The sequence below is a fragment of the Apium graveolens genome, chromosome 6 (assembly GCF_009905375.1).
Source record: "Apium graveolens cultivar Ventura chromosome 6, ASM990537v1, whole genome shotgun sequence".
NCBI lineage: Eukaryota > Viridiplantae > Streptophyta > Magnoliopsida > Apiales > Apiaceae > Apium > Apium graveolens.
In genome coordinates, this window is record NC_133652.1 from 92,946,528 (window position 1) to 92,966,618 (window position 20,091).

Sequence of the window (20,091 nt, forward strand, 5' to 3'; positions counted from 1 at the left end):
TATCTGTATACGAATATCAAGGTTTAGTTATTGAGTCATTTGAGTGTTTATTATCATAGATTGGCCATTTTATTCCATAAAAACTATAATTTAGGCCATTGTACTGTAATTAAATCTTTTAATTCTAAAAACTCTAACGTCTATTAAAGAAAAGTAACAAAAATGCAATCGGATGACAAAAAAATTAGACATGAGTCACACATGTGTCTATCATTATATGTTGATCATTTTTGTGCAAAAAAGTTATCACTCGGGCCATCTTAGTGCAATTAAATCAATATTTGTTATTGGCGGGATTCGAACGTAGAAATTTTGGTAGTGTACTTTTTTACTATTTAGACCTAATAGTGCTGATCATTTGATAAAAAAGATCTGACAGTCATGATTGAGGAATACCAAAATAAATCAAAATAAGGGGTATCAAATTATACCCTTTTTCGATTATTTTAGTTAAATTTGGGTAGTGTAAAATAATAAAATAAATATTTTTTATTGGTGAGATTCGAAACTAGGTACTTGGGTAGTGTATTTATTTAGTATTTAAATTAAATGATCCTGATCATTTAATTAAGAAGATCTAACGGTGATGATTGTGGATAACCAAACCAAATCAAAATAAGGAGTATCATAAATATCACATTCTGGTTATTAAAGTTTTTATCAAAGTAAGTAGTGCCAAATATACCTCATTCTGATTATTATAGTTGAACTTGGGTAGTCTATAATAATATAAATATTTGTTATTGATGGGATTCGAAACTAGGTACTTGGGTAATATATTTTGTAGTATTTATATCTAATGATCCTGATCATTTGATTAAGAAAATCTAACAGTCATGATTGTGGATAACCAAATCAAAAATAAAGGATATTGCATTATATCCCATTCTGGTTATTAAAATTTTGTATAGATAGATACAATACAAGACTATGCTATAAATTAGTCATTATTATATTATTGTGTATAAATATTTACATAATATAATATACTCTTTAAAATTATTTAGAGAATTGTTAAATAAATATTTATATCTTAATATTTTATACAAAATAACCTAAAGTAATAATCATACTTATTATATATATTATTATATTAGCGCGTTGCTTAAAAATACTTAATATTTTTAACATTATCCTAAATTATCTTAGTAAGTCTTAACTCAAAGGCATGATTGGCAATTTGAATAGGTGGATTATTTCAGAAATTATATATTTACTAATGACAGACAATAAATATGAAAATAACAGTATTTAATAATAAAGTAGTTAACTATTAGTATACAATTAAAATAATTTTATTAATATGAAATAAAAATAAATCATAATTAGCGCTTACATTTATAATTATAAAATAATATAATGCAATAATAAAAAGATAATGCACTCATTTCACATTGGATAAATTTGCTCAAATAAGCTCTTTTACTATATTAGTATGAAAAAGAAAGAGATCACTCATTTCAAATGGAGAGAAAAGAGATCACTAATTTTAAATGGAGCTCAGTGTCCCTTGTACACACGTCAAATGAATGTATTTAGAGAGAACATTGTTCATTGTTAAAGATAAACATAGTTCAAATATCGACACTACTTTTGATAAGAGACGTGCTATATGATATATTATGAAGAGTTGAGATTTCAGCTGAAAAGAAAGCATATGTTAACTTTCTTACTCCCGGTGAAGTCAGATCAACTCCGAGACCAACTGATGTGCTAGTTTACAGTTGGAATGGAGGAAAACATGCCTGTGTTGATATAACAAGAGCTTCTCCTTTGAGTGAATTTGAAAATGGACTATTTGTAGTTGATTAGGCGGCTACAAAGCCAGCCGAGATAAAGGTGCGTAAGCAGAGTCAGACATGCAAAGATAAGCTACACTGTTCATGCCTTTTGCTTTTGACCAATTTGAATTCATAGCATCTGATGCTCTTGCCTTAAAAAGTGCAGAATTAATGTTGTGACTGCAAGCTCGTATGATAGGATTTTCTATTAACCGAGGTATTACGATACATTTTGTAGCTAACTTATCTTGTACACTTGCATAAAATTTCTTTATAGTTTAAAAAAACAGAAATAGTGAATATTATTGTAATAAAAATAATTTTAAATATACTCTCTTTTTGTCTCAGCCTCCTTCTCTCTTTCTCAAATATAACCGTCGTCGAGACTTTCACCGATTTTCTCCAGTGAAAAGCCCCATTATCTTTATTTTCTTTCATTATTTTTACCTTTGTTATTAGATTTTGATTTCTATCATTTTTTTCAAAAATAATTCTTAGATCACAAATCATCGGATTATCCATATTTTCTATCTTCTTCAATCAAGCGTGTGGTTCTTTTCCAAGGGGTCCGGGTTCTCTTGTTTTTGTGATTTGCTTTGTGTATCTAAGTCTTGCTTTTATTTCGTAATTTTAATTTGATTGTAATTTCTCCTTAGTGAGAGTTTTGGTATTTCTCTCCTTTGTTTGTGAGAGTATGATTTTTGATTTAATGATAAAAGTTTTTATGGGATTGCAATTATGGTCGATAGCTCAAACAAAATTAGTTTCGACAAAATGTGATGAAGCGGGTACATGTAAATATATCATTTTCAGCAAATTGTGTGATTATTTCTCCAAAATAGATGGATTAATCAGCTATTATTTCTGTTTTATATTTGTTCGACGCGTCTATCTTTATAAATGTCGTATACCTTTAAATTATTAAATTAATTTCTTACTCAAAAAAACAAGGGAAAATTAATTTTTTTTGTCACTCACCTATTTTTTTCTTTAGAAACCTACCACTGAATAATAAAACCTCGTATAATTAGAACTATACTAATTATTCAGTTAGTAACTAAGTACTTCTTTGAAAACAATTAAAAGACGTTAATTTTTAGTCTAGCATGTGAGTAGCTTGACACGTGGATGATTACATGTAATTTATAATTTTTAGTAATTAAATTAAAAGACAGAATAAAACCCTCAGAAACACATAACAAAAACAAAACCCTTGATCAAAAACCCTTCTTTCCCTGATCATACAAAACCCATCTTTCAAAGATGCAAAACAATCACGATTAACATTCTTTTTCATCAAAACAAGCACGATTACGGTATGAATAAGTCATAATCTTGCATTATCTCGTTACTATGTCATGTAATCTATATCATATTCACTTGTTCTAATCAATTTCTCAACTAATTTTTTTGGAGGTTAAATGGACACAATCAAGCTCAAGATATATAACGGGGGAGAGTTCAAACATATGAGGCTGAGGTTTAGGAGAAACATGGGAAGGCAGCAGAAGCTAAAAAAGCACAATCTGAGGCTGCAAAAGCACATTCCTTGAGAAATAAATAAAATTTGAGGAAACAGAAAACAACACAGGTATGATAGCTAAGTAACAAATATTTGTCATCTGTCATTTATGATTAACTAGCCTTAATGTGTAGATTTGTGATGTTTTTTGTAGACTACAATACAAGGTTTAGGAGAGAAAGCACATCCAAAAAAGAGGGGCAGACCAATGTAAAACAGGACTGATAATCAAACCAAGTCAAATGATAATCAGCCTTCAGCAGAGACAACTCAAAAGAAAAGGAGGGGAAGACCTCCAAAGGCCTCAACCACTCAATTTCAGACCGATCAGCTAGTATGGGAGTGTTAATTGGAGATGATGGACATACATACTTGTCCTCGTCAACAAGTACAATTAGATTGACTAGTTCACAACCATGAATTCCAACTCAAGGTACGGAGGAGGTACAAAGGCAAGCAACTTTAAGTCAACCATTAGCACTTCATTCTCCATTAAAGAAATGTGGAAAACGAGTTTACACAAGGAGTAAACTGAAGAAGCAAAACTGATGGAATATGTAATGGAAGCACCTTTTAATTTTTTTAAAACTAGACATTTGCTATGAGACTATGTAATTTATTTTGGTATGAGATTTTTGTTACCATAATTGCGAATGAAACTATGAGACTATATAATTTTATATGCTGTCACACTATGTAATTGCTTTGGATATGAAATTATGAAGTTTTAATCAGTCTGTTTTTCTATCAGATTCTTATCAATACTAGACAAGAGTATTGTACTAATATATAACTTTATTAGTGGTAACAAACAACAATCAACAAACTCATGTTCAAAACAACATCATCATATAATCAATACTTCATTGTTAACAACATTGCAGTCTTATACAAGTTTCAGAAAATAAGTTACATCATGTACTTGCTAGTAGCTTAACTAAGGTACATGTTAACATGACAAATAGCTCAATAATGGTAGCTCTGTTCCACAACATGGCTTCATTCTTGGATTGCAACATTATCTTTAAACAAGCGATTTGTCTTTGAACACTCTAGTGACGCCTCTAAGCTCTTTATTTTTTCCTCCAATACGGCCTTCTCAATCTCTAAGCCTTCAAACTCTTCACATTTTGCTTGTCATATGATAAAAGAAAATCACAATACTTACTTCGATCTTTATAAAATAGACATCCGTAAAATTTCAAACCTTTAAATTTTGGTTTAGAGGATACCCAAATTCGTGTTTCAGAATGTGGTAAGATTAAATACAACGTTAACATTAATGTTAATGACTAAATAAATTAAAATATAAGTTCAGTGGTAGGTTTTAAAGAAAAAAAATAGTTGAGTGGCAACAAAAAATGATTTTCCCAAAAAACAATAACTTTTTTATAAACAAAATTATTGAAAAGTTGTAATTAAATCTTATTTCTTAATTTTATACTCTTCCTCAACAAACAGCCGCTGCTGCAGGAAACTATTTGCAGCCATTTCTCATTTTCTCCATGAATCTAAACCCCTAAATCTTGATGCAACCCCATCTCCACCATTCCCCCAATGCTACGATCAATACCCTTTTCTAAAACAGGTCAGACCCATCTCACATATCTCTTAATTTTCATCAAACACTTGTCTTTTTCATCTTCTTCACTCTCTAATTTAGCTACTTCTCTCCCCAAGATTCAATCTTTAAGTGCCCAACTCTTGCGTATTCTCTCTGCACCCAATTGGGAGAAACACCCATCTCTTAAAACTTTAGTTCCTTCCATTTCTTCAACTAATCTTGCTTCCTTTTTTGATGAAAATCCATGTATTAACCCTCATGTTGCTGCGTCTTTTCTTGATTTTGTTATTAAAAATCCAAACTTTAAGGCTAATGTGAGGTTGTATGCATCTTTGTTGAGTATTTTGGTGCAAAATAAGCTTGTGGGTATGGCTGAAAAGATTTGTGTTTTGATGATTAAGTCGTGTGAGTCGATAGATGATGCGAAATTTGTAGAGGGGTTGTTGAGGGGTTTGGGGTTTAAGCTTGGTGTTAGATGTTATAATACTTTGTTGATGACATTATGCAGGTTTCTTTTGATAAAGGAAATGAAATGTGTGTATTTAGAAATGTTAGGAGGTAAGGTTTTGCTGAATATTTACACGTTTAATACTATGGTTAATGGTTATTGCAAATTGGGGAATGTGGGTGCAGCTAAATTGTATGTGAGTAAGATTTTACAAGCCGGGTTGAGACCAGATACTCATACTTACACGTCTTTGATTTTAGGTTATTGTAGGAATAAGGATGTTGATAATGCATTTAAGGTGTTTATGGCTATGCCACAAAAGGGTTGTCGGAGAAATGAGGTCTCTTATACTAATTTAATTCATGGGTTTTGTGAAGTAGGGAAAATTGATAAAGCCCTTGAGATTTTTTCAAACATGGAGAATGATAATTGTTCTCCAACTGTGAGAACTTTTACAGTTTTGATTTCGGCCTTATGCACGTTAGGTAGGATGTCTGCATCATTAAATTTGTTTAAAAAAATGGCAGCGAAAGGTTGCCAGCCAAATGCGCACACATATACCGTGCTCATTGATGGCTTTTGTAAAGATAAGAAATTTGATGAAGCAAGAGGAATGCTAAACGAGATTGCTAGAAAAAGGTTGTCCGGAAGTGTAGTGGCGTACAATGCTTTAATTAATGGGTACTGTACAGAAGGAATGATTGATGTTGCAGTTGAGATATTTGACATGATGGAATTGAAAAACTGTAGGCCAAATGTTCGAACATATAATGAGTTAATTCGTGGCTTCTGTAGAGTCAAACGAATTCACAAGGCAATGACACTGCTGGATAAGATGAAAGAGCAAAAGTTGTCGCCTAGCCTTATCACATATAACTTGTTAATTCATGGGCAATGTGTGGAGGGACATGTTGATAACGCAGTTAGGCTGGTTAATTTAGTTGAGGAGGATAATCTGGTACCTGACTTGTGGACTTACAGTGCTATAATTGATGCTCTGTGTAAAAGTGGGAGGGTTGAAGAAGCTCATGCGCTGTTTGATTCACTCCACATGAAGGGTATAAAACCTAATGAAGTTACTTATACCACATTGGTGGATGGTTACTGCAAGGCAGAGAAGATCGACTGTGCCCTATCTTTGTTCAGGAAAATGCTTTTACAATGTTGCTATCCTAACTCATGCACCTATAGTGTGCTAATTGAAGGATTGTGCAAGAACGGAAAGTTGCACGAAGCAACAAAATTACTGGAAAAGATGGTAGATAGAGGTGTTAAACCAACAATTATTACTTATTCCGTGCTTCTTGAGCAATTACTCAAAGAGTATGCATTTGACGATGCTCAGAAGACCTGTAATCAAATGATGTCCTTAGGATATAAACCAGATGTTTGTATATATACGTCATTTCTTCTTGCATTTGTCAATCAAGGAAAGCTAAAAGAGGCTGAGGATCTAATGACTAAAATGAAGAAGGAAGGTGTTCATCCTGATTTCAAGACATACACAGTATTGATTGATGGGTATGGTCGGTTAGGATTGTTACATCGTGCCTTTGGTTTTCTTAAAGATATGATTGATGCTGGATGTGAACCTTCAAATTATACTTATTCAGTTATAGTAAAGCATTTGTTGATCGAAAAGCAGAAGGAAAAGAACAGCAGTCAAGCAGGATTTAATTTAAATCAGAATGTCACCTCAACTAATATTACTGATATTTGGAAACTGATTGAATTTGAATTTGCTCTCAATCTTCTGGAGAAGATGGTTGAGTTTGGTTGCACACCCAATGTTAACACTTACAAGGCACTTATATCTGGACTTTGTAGAGAAGGGCGCTTCGAAGAAGCATGGATGTTGGTTGATCATATGAAGAAGAAGGAGCTCACTCCTGATGAAGATATGTATAACTCTTTACTAACTTGTTGCTGCAACTTAAGAATGTACGAGGACGCAGTGAGGCTGCTTGATGTTATTTTTCAATGTGGGTATTTACCAAGTTTAGACTCTTGCAAATTGATTGTATGCGGATTATGTGACGGTAGAAGTAGTGAGAAGGCTAAGAAAGTTTTTTGCAGTCTTCTGAATTATGGGTATAATCATGATGAACTAGCATGGAAACTTCTTGTTGATGGCTTGATTAAGATGGGCCTTGTCGACATATGCTCAGAACTGGTGAGCATTATGGAGGAAAACGGTTGCCTGCTTAATCCTCGTACATACTCAATGTTGATTGATAGTCTTCCTAAGTAAAATGGATGGGATTAAATCAGAATATTTTAGTTAAGTTTGCCAGTATGTGATGAGCAACAGCCCTCTAACTCTTTTCATCAGCCCGATCACCGATGTACGTCTCTCTATATCTTCTTCTTTTATGATTTTTTGCCTTGCTTATGGAATTTTCTTTTCTTTTTTTGCCTTGCTAATTAGAACTAATATCTTGAACTACTTAATAACTTAAATATTTTATTCTGGTTTTCAGTCATACCATGTAAGCTCTTAAGCTCTTTTAAAGCTGTGCAATTTTTGGAAATATTTCTTTCCATGAACTCGGACAGCAGGTATTTGGAATTGCATCTTCCTGTTACTCAGGCACATTTTTAACTCAGAAACTATTTGTCTGGTTATAAATATAAGTCCCGCCTTGATTTATATAAATAGCCAGATTAAAACTTCTACTATCCACAGTTTGAAGATTTAGAAAATGTTTACTTAATTGGAAAAAAATTAATTATATTTCTCTTCTCTGGTTTAACATATTTTATAATATTTATTTAGTATAAGGTACCACCTGCTTGCTCATGGCTGTTTTCTGAATTAGAAAGACGCTGACTATACAGTTCATGATTATGCATTGTTCCTCCTTATAATAAACCGATGTGTGCAGGGTAAAATAGTTCAGACCGAGTTATTGACTCGATGAGTTCTGTTAGTTTTGGTTTTTTCTTTGTTGGATTAAGCTCTTTGTTGGTTTATGCAATATTGCTTTCTCTTGATGAATAGTGAAGAAATATTTTTATTATCATTTTTGATAAGGAATGATTTTTCTATTGATTGCATTAGTATAACTATCTAAAGAAAAGTTAGGATAAATAGCTTCTTTTTATTTTTTAAGTCCTTGCACTAATTAGAATTAATATCTTGAACTACTTACTTACTTAAATATTTTATTCTGGTTTTCAGTCATACCATGTAAGCTCTTTTAAAGCTGTGCAATTTTTGGAAATATTTCTTTCCATGAACTTGGACATCAGGTATTTGGAATTGCATCTTCCTGTTAGTCAGGCACATTTTTAACTCAGAAACTATTTGTCTGGTTATAAATATAAGTTCCGCCTTGATTTATATAAATAGCCAGATTAGAACTTCTACTATCCACAGTTTGAAGATTTAAATCATACTGATAAAGATTTATTAAACTCATTGATCACCCATCACTACCACACTATAACTCCTATTAACCATAAACTGATAGTCTCTCTGTGCGAGTTTGTTAGAATTTATTATGCTAATACCATTTAGTTTTGTTAAACAACTCACTCTAGCTCCATCTGTATATGTTTTGTTGATTTCCATCATTTGAAATACACAGACAAAATTATGTTTTCATTTAGGCACGGTTAAAGTAGTCTTTTGAGGCCTTTGTAATCATTTGATATTTTATTATTGCTGTTTAAAAATGCACTTCACGAGTCATAGTATGTTGCATGACTATTATATGGTGATGTACTTGAAGCCTGTAGTATTTCAAGCATTTATGGGTTTTCAGCCTTCTTGAAGCCTTGACTAGGCACACGAGTAAATATCCTCCTGAAAATTAAATTATGAAGTTGAAGTATGGATTTTTTTTTGCATAATTGCAGTTCATGCTTGAGCCAGGGTCTATTTGTTCCTAATGCTACTTGGTACATGATTCCAGAAAATAATACAATATTAAAACCCATAACTTAATTTATATACTTCTACTTTGCTGTAGTGCCTTGTGGCCGGGTTATTATTGTATCTCTATAATATAATTGATGAAGTTGGGTTGTTAACTGTTTTCCTAAATAGTTGTGCAAAAAGTTAAAGACTCGTATCTTGCGATTGTGGCAGTAGTACTTTTTCTTGTAATATCATTAGGGCCAGACAAGTCCTCTGCAGTGTGCTGCAATTTTGCTTGATAGTGTTCTGGTAGTTTTTCTGATTTAAAATCTTTGCTCATAGAAATACAGCAGCAAGCTGGATCACATTAACTTCTTGAATTGGCATATGTACAAATACATATTTATATCCTTTGCATCTCCAATTCCTTGAATTCTTTTTAAATATCGTTACAGTTGTAATGCAGCATATTCAGTTTGGCTATTGCTTTGTATTATGACAAAGCCTATGCTGAGCTTTTTCTTAAATACAAATTACCTGTTCTTCACCAACTTGTAATCTCGTCATATATGCCTTTTCTGTTTGTTGGATAGAGGGTTTCTTTAGTTTTCCTTTTGCTTTCAAAATATGACATCACTGTCTTTTTGGGTTAAATATCAAAGTGGTCACTCAACTAAAGGTCATATATCAGTTTAATCATCAAACTTATCGGGGTATCGTTTGAATCACTCGAGTCATTATAAATATCGAAAATATAACTCAAAATATGTGTTTGAGAATTAAAAATTATTTTATGGAGTTCTATATATTTTTCTTGAATCCTATTACAACCAAATGAAAAATGTATGAATTCTAGTATTTTATATAATATAGTAAGATTTTTAAGAATTTATCTACTATTTATTTTTAATTTCGTAGTCATTTTCTTTATTTAAATAAAAATAATTAGTAGATAAAATTTTAAAAATCTCACAAAATCATCTAAAATACTATGAATTTATAACTTTTCATTCCGTTGTAATAAGATTAAAGAAAAATGTTTAGAACTCCATAAAATAAATTTTAATTCTCGAGCACATATTTTGAGATATCTATTTGATATTTATTATGACTTTAGTGATCCAAATGATACCCCGTTAAGTTTAATGATTAAACTGATATATGGCATTCAGTTGAGTGACTTTAACCCCTGTCTTTTTTGTTCATCTGCAGAAGCCGTTAAGTTCCTTGTAATAAAAGTCTTCAAGTTTGCTTGCATTATTAACGCATGCTGGATGAATTGAGTAAGATATTCCTAATTCACTTGTTTAAAGGTCTGATTTCACCCATTTGATTTTATTGTAAGCCATGAGAAGATGGTCATGTTCGTTTGATTGGTTTTATTTTCATTGTTCTTAGAAACCTGTATTCTGATTGCTAAAATGGACAACCTTCTGATGAACTTGTTCACGCCCCAAAATGGGTCCTCATAATAGATAAATCAATCTAGTTTGCCTCCCCATAGAAAATGAAATAAAAAACACAAATTCTTCCTCATGATGAAAAACATACATAATATATCCCTTATTTTTATTTCATATACTTCCTTCATGTAAACACTTCGATTTTTTTTAGTTTTCCTGAACATTATAGACAACAATTGGACTCCTCACAACATGACGAGGACTCTTCCATATCAATGATCCTGAAACTACTATTTTTGCACTTGACGTTAATTTTGTCTTCACCACAACCTTAAAGCTTTTCTTTTGTGAGACACGTGTAAAGGAGAGACTCGTCGGAGCAACGCTTATCTCAAGCCCTTTTGGTGCTCTAATAGTGGCATTATACACAGCCATTGCAGGACCGACATTGGTAACTGTCCTTCTAAACACACCATTCTTTTGTCCAGTCTTGCTCACCAGTATCAGTTGCATTGTTGGATAGTTTATAGCGTCTTCACCACTAGCAGGAATCAATTTTGAGCAGTTTATTGATTTACCGATCAGTGGGCCAAACGATGCTCCTGGGTAATCCTCGTGGCACAAAAATTGAATGTAAGCCATTTCATTTATGTCGTAGATCAGTCCAGGACTAGTAGCTCTCCTAGGGTTCAACTGACCAGAACCATAGGCAAACTCAGCTTCATGGTCAACCTTTGAACTCATTGGTGTTGCTTTAATCAAGGTTTGCATTTATTGCATGAAAACATTAATTGTTAGTGCATTGATATGCTAGTGCTTGCATGAGAATACACGTACTACTTTCACGAATTGGGTGTTCCATAATGTAAAAAAAAGTATTCTGAAATGTGTACCTGTAGTCATGATTGCAGATTTGATTGCAGCTGGAGACCAATCAGGATGAAATGATTTTACGTAGGCAGCAGCCCCTCCGACATGCGGGCATGCCATAGAAGTTCCTGACATGAGGGTGAATTTTGAATGCTGCGTGTCACCTTTTAATCCTGTAAGGGACTTCAACGGGGTGTATGCTGCCAAAATATCAAGCCCTGGTGCCGCAATATCAGGCTGAATCATAAATCCGTCACCCAAACAAGGTCAATTGACGAGCAGTAGAGGATGCAAACTATATACATACAAATCAAAATTAACAGTGTTACTTTCCTCCGCCCCTGAACTGTGTTACATATACCTTTAGAAGATGTTTTGCTCCAGGATTCGGACCCCTAGACGAAAAAGAAGCGATAAATGGAGCTGGAATTTTAGTTTCCACAGACTTGTAAATTATACCTGATGGAGTTCTGCAAATTTTGTATAACAAAAAAATCATCATAAACGTGGGTCAAAAATGTAATCTTTGTGTGGTTATATATAGCATTAGCACCGACTTTGTTGATCTTATATATTTGTTAATGATTTCGCCTGTCGTCGAGTTCACCATGGTTGAAGGTGCCATAAAAATCATGGCAGTATCAAGAAGCATTTCACTTTGTATGATTGTTCCGATTCCTCCGAGGCCTTTGACAACAGAATCAACACCCCAGGATAATAATTTGCAATGAACAACTTTTCCCTTCACTTTATTGGCATCCATTGAATCTTCTATGCAGAAACTATTAATTTATAATGCAGAAATTAAACAAATTGTTAGTGGTTCTACATATGCAATTAGATAAAGTTTAGCTTAACATGATTCTTTTATTAGCAGTTACCCTGCATCCTCTTTACTCTCTTCATTCTTGGCTGCATCTGCCCCAATGGTAAGAGGGTACAACTTATGCTTTGGTTCAAACAAATTAACTCCAACTCCCTGCAAGCACAAAAGTATATGGAATGTTGGGAAAAAGGTTTTTTTAGAACAAAGTAGATACTACAACTTACTAGAATAGTTTGTCCATTTCCTAGAACAGCTTTGCTTTGGAACTGCCTGCTAATGCCACTAGCTGCCACAGTAAAAATCCAAGGTGCATGATTTGTTACACTTCCCAAGCTAGGACCATTATTTCCAGCAGAAGCTACTGTTAGAATCCCTTTTCTCACAGCATGAAATGATCCAACTGCAATTGAATTAGTGGCGTAATCTTCTGAAAACCCACCAATCGAGATTGATACAACATCAACTCCATCATGAATGGCGGCTTCAAAAGCAGCCAATATGTCCATGTCTGAACATCCATAATTCTGCCAACAAACCTTGTACATTGCTATTCTAGCTGAAGGGACGGCTCCACGAGCAGTCCCTTTAGCCAGCCCTGAGAGGGTTGCGTTAGGAACCAGGGCTCCAGCTACGGTTGAAGATGTGTGAGTGCCATGACCATCTACATCAATAGGGGATAGTATATCTTCTGGATCAGGAGTTCTTTTATCTAGCTTAAAGTACTGCGCTCCTATAAGCTTGCTTTAATGGGAATTACAGGTAATGGTTTAATAACAATAGAGAATCAAAAGTAATGTATGAATAAACCTAATTAAGTTTACTAACTTGTTGCATCCAGAAAAATTAGCAGCCTTAAGGCAGCTTCCTTTCCACTTGACTGGAGGTGGACCAAGTCCATGATCACTGAAACTCTCTGCTTCTGGAGTGATCCCTGCCGCGCATATACAAGCCAGGGACAAATGAGTATGTAATTGCATATCAGTTAGCTCATTAGTCATTATGCCATTAATCTAACATAGCAAATTTAGTGTTGGAAAACATCTTCAACTAGTCAATCTGATCCTCAGTTACCTCATTAGTCGTTATGTAGTAATCGTAGTATTGCAAAGTTGGTTACCTGTATCAAGTACTCCCACAATAATGTCCCGTTCCACTTTCAGCCTTCTCTTGGTATTCCGAGCTAGGCCAATAAAATCCCATGACTTTGTTGTATGAAGCTGGTGATACTTATTTTGGATAACTGAGAGTACTCCATCCATGCCTATACTATATATATAAACAACCAAATATTATAATTACAATTTGCAGAGTAAATATCTGAAACTAAAAATTCTAGTATTTAAATTTTATTCGCCTACCAGATAATCGGTTAGCTTCATGTTCATGTAGTTCTGCAGCAAATGCATTGAAACTTTTTGTGTAACTATATACAAGAGATTCCCTAGCATCATTCTCGCTGTGTACACAAGATTAAAGACCTTAGGTTAGTTTATAACTTTTTATACACACCTATGGAGTATGGACTTCTGCAAGCTATTATATAGAAGTATAAAAGCTAACCAGCCCTTCAAGGATGTAAGAATGTTAATGTGCCTCTGATGTAGTAATAAATCTTGTTCAATCAGATGATCTTCCAAGAAAACAATGTAAAACTCCTGCAAAGTAAACCATAAGAGCATTTATTCTGTTATATGTGTTTTATCAATGAAAACGTGTCATTAGCTAGCATTCATTGAATTATACCACACAAATACCATGATGATTATAAGATGAATAGTTGAGATACCTTCTGCAGTTCTCCTAAAACTGGAACAGAATTCGTACAAAATATAAAAGCAAGAGAATAAATCTGAAGGACGTTTATGAATAAATTCCTCATATTGTCTAAGGGGTGATGAACTTTAATCTGAGCTATGTGCTTACACATTTCACTATAAATAGGAGTAGTAACTAACCATGAAGATTAACTAGAGACTTCAGCTTTACTTCTGGCTTGTATAGGGAAACCTTGCAAGGGAGAAATATAGCTTAATATATACTAATATTAAATTTATGTTTTTAGGATGTTTATGGCCAAACTAAGTAAAGATAGAAACAATCTCTAATTTGGGAATGGGGTCCGAAGAGGATAAAATGTAGCACGTCTTAAGAATAGAGGCAAATTCAACATTAAAAAATCACTGAAAGTCTGGGAGGGTTCAAGACATTTCAGTAATTTTTTTAACATTTTAAACAGTTTACATGAATTACTAGTAACGCACAAAATAAGTACATTGTGTGTACAAGTTAGATATCATTATCAAGTGCAAATAAAGGGGCTTATGAATAAAGATCACATTACATCTTGCAACAATCATATCTTTGATTGTAATGCAAGTCCACTTTGTTTCTGTCACTAGCAACAGTGTCCATAGCAAACACAATTCACAAGATTTGTGCCTAAAGAAGCCACAACTTCTTAAATGCAGGGAAATTATAATTTTACCCACAACCTGTTTTGTTCTAGACAGATTTCATCTTATTTTTTGGTATAGTAGAATCTTGTGAACTAATATGTACAGAGTGCTCATACAGTTAGGCTCAGGTTAATTAGAACCAACAAGTCTTTCCATAACCAGTGAGCACAGCTGTAGATGCAATGCTGTCCATAGATGATGCGGGAAAAACTCCAAAGCGATCATGCTAATTTTTTTTATTCACAATTCTGCAATGCAAACGAAATAAAATTTAAGAACTCGCTAATTTTTTTTTATTGATGACCTAATAATCTGACTTGTAAACATGCAATATGTAACACATTGACATTGTAACTTGTATATAATTTTTATCAGACTGAATTGATTTAAGCATGACCTTACATATCTTTACAGTAGTAGCTCTATCTGCATATATGGCTTTTTCATTTTCTGACATGCAAAAATTATAATTTAGTATTAAAATTCTGAGGAACAGTGTCATGGTTCATTCATTTAGTCTTATATTTTAGTTCCTGAAATTTGTGTTCTAACTTCTAGTCACTGAAAATAAGCGATTTTATGTAACTAATATTCCCAAAAGAGTCCCTTTTATAGATAATACAGTTTATCTTGGTTGCCCATAGAAAGTGAAAGAGAAAACAGAAACTTCTGAAGATTATAGAAAGTGAGAGAAAACAGAAACTTCTGAAGATTATAATCTGACACATACTATATATTGATCTGTTTATTAAATTTATGTACTTGTTTTAAAAACTTCGAAATCGTTCTTAACTTTCTTGAACATTATAAACAACAATTGGACTCCTCACAACATGACGAGGACTCTTCCATATCAATGAGCCTGAAAGTAAAATTTTGGCACTTGGCATTGATTTTGTCTTCACCACAACCTTGAAGCTTTTCTTTTGTGAGATACGTGTAAAGGAAAGAGTCTTTGGGAAAACACTGATTTCAAGCCCTTCTGGTGCTAGAACTGTGGCATTAAAGATAGCCACCGCAGGGCCAACATTGGTAACTTTCCTTCTGAACACACCAGTCCTCTGTTCATGCTCACTCATTACTGCAAGTTGCATTGTTGGATAGTTTATGGCATCTTCACCTCTGGCAGGAATTATATTTGAGCAGTTAATGGATTTTGTTCCAATCAGTGGGCCAAAAGATGATCCCGTATAACCCTCATGGCACAAATATTGAATGTAAGCCATTTCATCCATGTCGTAGACTAGTCCAGGACTAGTAGCTCTTCTAGGGTTTAATTGACCAGTACCATAGGCAAATTCAGCTTCATGGTTAACCTTTGAACTCATTGGTTTTGCTTTGATCAACACGATTCACATATATTTAATGAAAATGTAAGTAGTTAGTGCACATTCATACTAGCTTTTGCAAGAGGATGCATGTACTAATAATCTAAAAGAGCATGCATTTTAAAAGATTTACCTGTAGTCATGATTGCAGATTTGATTGCGGCTGGGGACCAATCAGGATGAAATGATTTTACATAAGCGGCTGCACCAGCTACGTGCGGGCACGCCATGGAAGTTCCTGACATGAGGGTGAATTTGGAGTGCTGAGTGTCACCTTTTAATCCTGTAAGGGATTTCAGTGGGGTATATGCTGCCAAAATATCAAGCCCTGGCGCAGCAATATCAGGCTGATTCATAAACCGTCAGCCAAACCAGATCAACTGTATGCATACATATCAAACGACCGTAGTATATTTTTCTGCGCTAAACTGTAACACATACCTTTAGAAGATGTTTTACTACATGATTCGGCCCCCTGGATGAAAACGAAGCAATAAATGGAGCTGGTATTTTAGTTTCTTCAGACTTGTATATTACACCAGATGGAGTTCTGCAAAATGTGTAGATCAAAATTATATTCATCACATTTAAGGTAAAAAAGAGGCATCCTGCACATATTCATGTATATGCAAATGTCTTTCTAACTAGTACTTGCTTTGTGGATCTTATATATTTGTTGATGATTTCGCCAGTGGTAGAGTTCACCATGGTTGAAGGTGCCATAAAGATCATGGCTGCATCAAGAAACATTTCACTTTGGATGATTGTTCCTATTCCTCCAAGGCCTTTGACAACAGAATCAATACCCCAGGATGATAGTTTACAATGAACAAGTTTCCCCTTTACTTTATTCGCATCCAATGAATCTTCCATGCAGAAGCTGTGACATAAAAATGCATAAATTAGACCAATCATTAGGAAATATGTACAAGTATTAATCAATATGAATTTTTGTTGAAATATTAAGTTGATAGCAGTTACCCTGCACTTTCTTTACTTGCTGCATTTTTGGCTGCATCTGCTCCGATGGCAAGAGGATACAACTTTTGCTTTGGTTCAAACAAATTGACTCCAACTCCCTGCACATATTTAGTATTTACATATGGAGTTGTAGATGTTTCTAAAACCATGTCTGACGGTGTATTGCAGAGGAACACGATTAGTTAAGTAGAAAATGTATTCCAGGGACAAATAGGAAAGATCAGATTAGCTAAACACTCCCATATTTATATGATAGAAATCTTACTAGAATAGTTTGTCCATTTCCTAGAACAACTTTGCTTTTGAACTGCCTGCTAATGCCACTAGCAGCTACAGTAAAAATCCAAGGTGCATGATTTGTTACACTTCCCAAACTAGGACCATCATTTCCAGCAGAAGCTACAGTTATAATCCCTTTTCTCATAGCATGAAATGATCCAACTGCAATGGAATCGGTATCATAACTTCCTGAAAACCCGCCAATGGAGATCGATACAACATCTACTCCATCATGAATGGCAGCTTCAAAAGCAGCCAATATGTCCATGTCTGAACATCCATAATTCCTCCAACAAACCTTGTACATAGCTATTCTAGCTGAAGGGACGGCTCCACGAGCAGTCCCTTTGGCCAGCCCGGAGAGGGTTGCGTTTGGAACCAGGGCTCCAGCAACAGTTGAAGATGTGTGAGTGCCATGGCCATCCACATCAATTGGGGCCAATATGTCTTGTGGATCAGGAGTTCTTTTATCCAGCTTGAAGTATTGTGCTCCTATTAGCTTGCTTTAATGACAAATACAGTTCATGGTTAAAAAAATAGAGAATGAGAGCTAGTGTACGAGTAAACATACTTGAAAATCATTTGATAAAGCGTTGGTATTAGATCAACACACATACACACACGTATGTGTTATTTACTAACTTGTTGCATCCAGAAAAATTAGCAGACTTAAGGCAGCTTCCTTTCCACTTGTCCGGAGGGGGACCAAGTCCATGATCACTGAAACTCTCTGCTTCTGGAGTGATCCCTACAATGCATACACAAGCGAAAGGCATGTTTATGTAATTAACGATAAATTAGCTCATTAGTTCTGATGTAGGTGACCTAATCCTCTGTTAACAAAATTTCAAAATTTAATTACCTGTATCAAATGTTCCCACTATGATGTCCCGTTCCACTTTCAGCCTTCTCTTGGTATTTTGTGCTAGGCCAATAAAATCCCATGATTTTGTTGTATGAAGCTGGTGATACTTATTCTGGAAGACTGAGAGTACTCCATCCATGCCTATATATAAAAATTAAATACTAACATTCCAATTTACACGGTAAATTTGCAAAAGCTAAGATTCTAATATTTAGTAACAGACATTACTATTATTTACATACCAGATAATCTGTTAGCTTCATATTCAGAAAGTTTTGCAGCAAATGCATTGAAATTTTTGGTATAACTATAAACAAGAGATTCCCTGGCATCATCATCACTGTTTAAACAAAATCAATATTGAAGATGTTATGTTAGTTTCATAACATGTACTCCCAAACCAATGACCTTATGAACTTATGCATGCTATTATAATTATACAACAGATAAATGGATAAAAGCTAACCATCCCTTCAAGGATGTGAGGATATTAATATGCCTCTGCTTAAGTAATAAGTCTTGGTCAACTAGATGATCTTCCAAGAAAACAATGTAAAACTCCTGCAAAGTAAAGCATAAGAGTGTTATTCCAAATTTGTGTTTCAAATTTTTGGATTTTTTTATAACGAAGAACACAGGATTAGCTAGTCCTCCGTAATAGTAGAGGTTACCTTCTGCAATTCTCCTTCAACAGGAACAGAACTTGCAAAAGATATAAGAACAAGAGAATAAATCAGAAGTACATTGATAAATAAATTCCTCATTATAGTTTAAGGACTAATTTGATATGAGCTATGTTGCTGATAAATTCTCTATAAATAGAAAAGCAACGACGGAAATTAACTAGAGACTTCATCATAACTCCTGGTTAGTGTTGGGGAACCTTGCAAGGAAGTCAAAAATGTTAATATGTATTTAATCTGTTTCCCTAAACAATGTTCATGGCCAAACTATCCAAACATAGGCACATAGCCATCATGTCCCATTTAAAAGTATGGTCAGTTGAGGATTTTATGTTTACGCTATTTTTAAGAGTAGCTACTCAATTTTGGTAAAAGCCTTTAGCTTCTGAGGATTTTCAGTTTATAAAGATATGCTGAAAATTTTATAGTTGCTCTAATATTTAACAATTTGATGATCTTTTAGGACTTTGTAGGAAGAACATCTGAGGTTTAGTGTGCCTACTGCTTCTCAACAGGCTTTTTTGGTGATTATGAAGCTGAAAACTCATTCATTAGTCGTACACATCACAAATCTAAATCCGGATACATTATGAAGATTAACAGAGCAGATGCATAAATCACCAGACTGTGATGATAATAATCTATACAAGTGATAAGAGTTATTGTTTAGTTTGCAAGCAAGGCACAAAATAAGCAGAGATTGTGTATAGTTAGATATCATTATCAAGTGTAAATGAAGTGGCTTATGGATAAAGAGCAAATTACTTCTGGAAACAATCATTCCTTTGATTGTAATGCAAGTCCCCTTTGTTTCTGTCACTACTAGCAATGTTCTCCATGTCAACACAATTTACAAGATTCATGCCTCAAGAAGCCCCAACTTCTTAAATCCACCGATACTAATATAGTTTTACTTGAAAAGTGTTTTTTTATCTTTGTTGGGCCTAAGCCCACATACTAGAAAACCCACTTAAAAGGCCCACTTAGATAGTATAAATAAACCTGTAAACACACATGAAAAGAGATCCAAATATTATATTTCAACAATGGCGCTAGAAGGAGTTTTAACCTCCTCCTAGAAACAGGACACAAATAACAAAAAATGGCAAATAACAAGCAAAGCACAAGCAAAAATCCAAACACTCGTGAAATAGCTAGTATCAAGTAAATGGAGAAGAACAAAGCTCCGCTGACCCCGAAGAGTTTGTTCCTGGAAGTAGAAG

At 34.0% G+C, this 20,091-nt stretch overlaps 3 protein-coding genes and 1 long non-coding RNA gene across 18 annotated transcripts; 2 read left to right on the forward strand and 2 right to left on the reverse strand.

The window, feature by feature from the left end:
* The first annotated feature begins 2,992 nt into the window (after nucleotides 1–2,992).
* Nucleotides 2,993–3,988, forward strand: LOC141668302 (uncharacterized). Its single transcript, XR_012552986.1, has 3 exons — nucleotides 2,993–3,097; nucleotides 3,198–3,372; nucleotides 3,458–3,988. It is a non-coding gene; the product is annotated as an uncharacterized LOC141668302 (long non-coding RNA).
* A 757-nt stretch (nucleotides 3,989–4,745) lies between these two features.
* On the forward strand, nucleotides 4,746–11,989 carry LOC141668328 (uncharacterized). Of its 14 annotated transcripts, none has more exons than XM_074475158.1 (5): nucleotides 4,746–7,660; nucleotides 7,796–7,874; nucleotides 8,497–8,567; nucleotides 10,390–10,460; nucleotides 11,480–11,989. In XM_074475158.1, exon 1 carries the CDS (start codon nucleotides 4,861–4,863, stop codon nucleotides 7,564–7,566), a length of 2,706 nt encoding a protein of 901 aa, XP_074331259.1. In that variant the 5' UTR covers nucleotides 4,746–4,860; the 3' UTR covers nucleotides 7,567–7,660; nucleotides 7,796–7,874; nucleotides 8,497–8,567; nucleotides 10,390–10,460; nucleotides 11,480–11,989. The 14 variants fall into 14 exon arrangements, with proteins under 14 accessions (XP_074331259.1, XP_074331260.1, XP_074331263.1 ...); XM_074475159.1 differs by having other exon boundaries at nucleotides 11,492–11,989; XM_074475162.1 differs by having other exon boundaries at nucleotides 11,504–11,989.
* Nucleotides 10,714–14,382, reverse strand: LOC141668330 (subtilisin-like protease SBT4.14). Of its 2 annotated transcripts, none has more exons than XM_074475170.1 (11): nucleotides 14,232–14,382; nucleotides 13,837–13,931; nucleotides 13,635–13,732; nucleotides 13,394–13,542; nucleotides 13,102–13,207; nucleotides 12,501–13,017; nucleotides 12,332–12,429; nucleotides 12,008–12,232; nucleotides 11,812–11,920; nucleotides 11,474–11,687; nucleotides 10,714–11,332 (listed from the first exon to the last, which is right to left on the reverse strand). In XM_074475170.1, the coding sequence occupies exons 4-11, from the start codon at nucleotides 13,533–13,535 to the stop codon at nucleotides 10,788–10,790; spliced, it is 1,956 nt and encodes a 651-aa protein (XP_074331271.1). In that variant the 5' UTR covers nucleotides 13,536–13,542; nucleotides 13,635–13,732; nucleotides 13,837–13,931; nucleotides 14,232–14,382; the 3' UTR covers nucleotides 10,714–10,787. The 2 variants fall into 2 exon arrangements, with proteins under 2 accessions (XP_074331271.1, XP_074331270.1); XM_074475169.1 differs by lacking the exon at nucleotides 14,232–14,382 and adding an exon at nucleotides 14,063–14,178 and having other exon boundaries at nucleotides 13,394–13,537.
* Nucleotides 14,383–15,459: 1,077 nt separating this feature from the next.
* LOC141663794 (subtilisin-like protease SBT4.14) lies at nucleotides 15,460–19,006 on the reverse strand. Its single transcript, XM_074469616.1, has 11 exons — nucleotides 18,857–19,006; nucleotides 18,652–18,746; nucleotides 18,428–18,525; nucleotides 18,183–18,326; nucleotides 17,963–18,068; nucleotides 17,307–17,823; nucleotides 17,042–17,139; nucleotides 16,716–16,940; nucleotides 16,502–16,610; nucleotides 16,194–16,407; nucleotides 15,460–16,068 (listed from the first exon to the last, which is right to left on the reverse strand). Exons 1-11 carry the CDS (start codon nucleotides 18,947–18,949, stop codon nucleotides 15,521–15,523), a joined length of 2,247 nt encoding a protein of 748 aa, XP_074325717.1. The 5' UTR covers nucleotides 18,950–19,006; the 3' UTR covers nucleotides 15,460–15,520.
* Nucleotides 19,007–20,091: the final 1,085 nt, after the last annotated feature.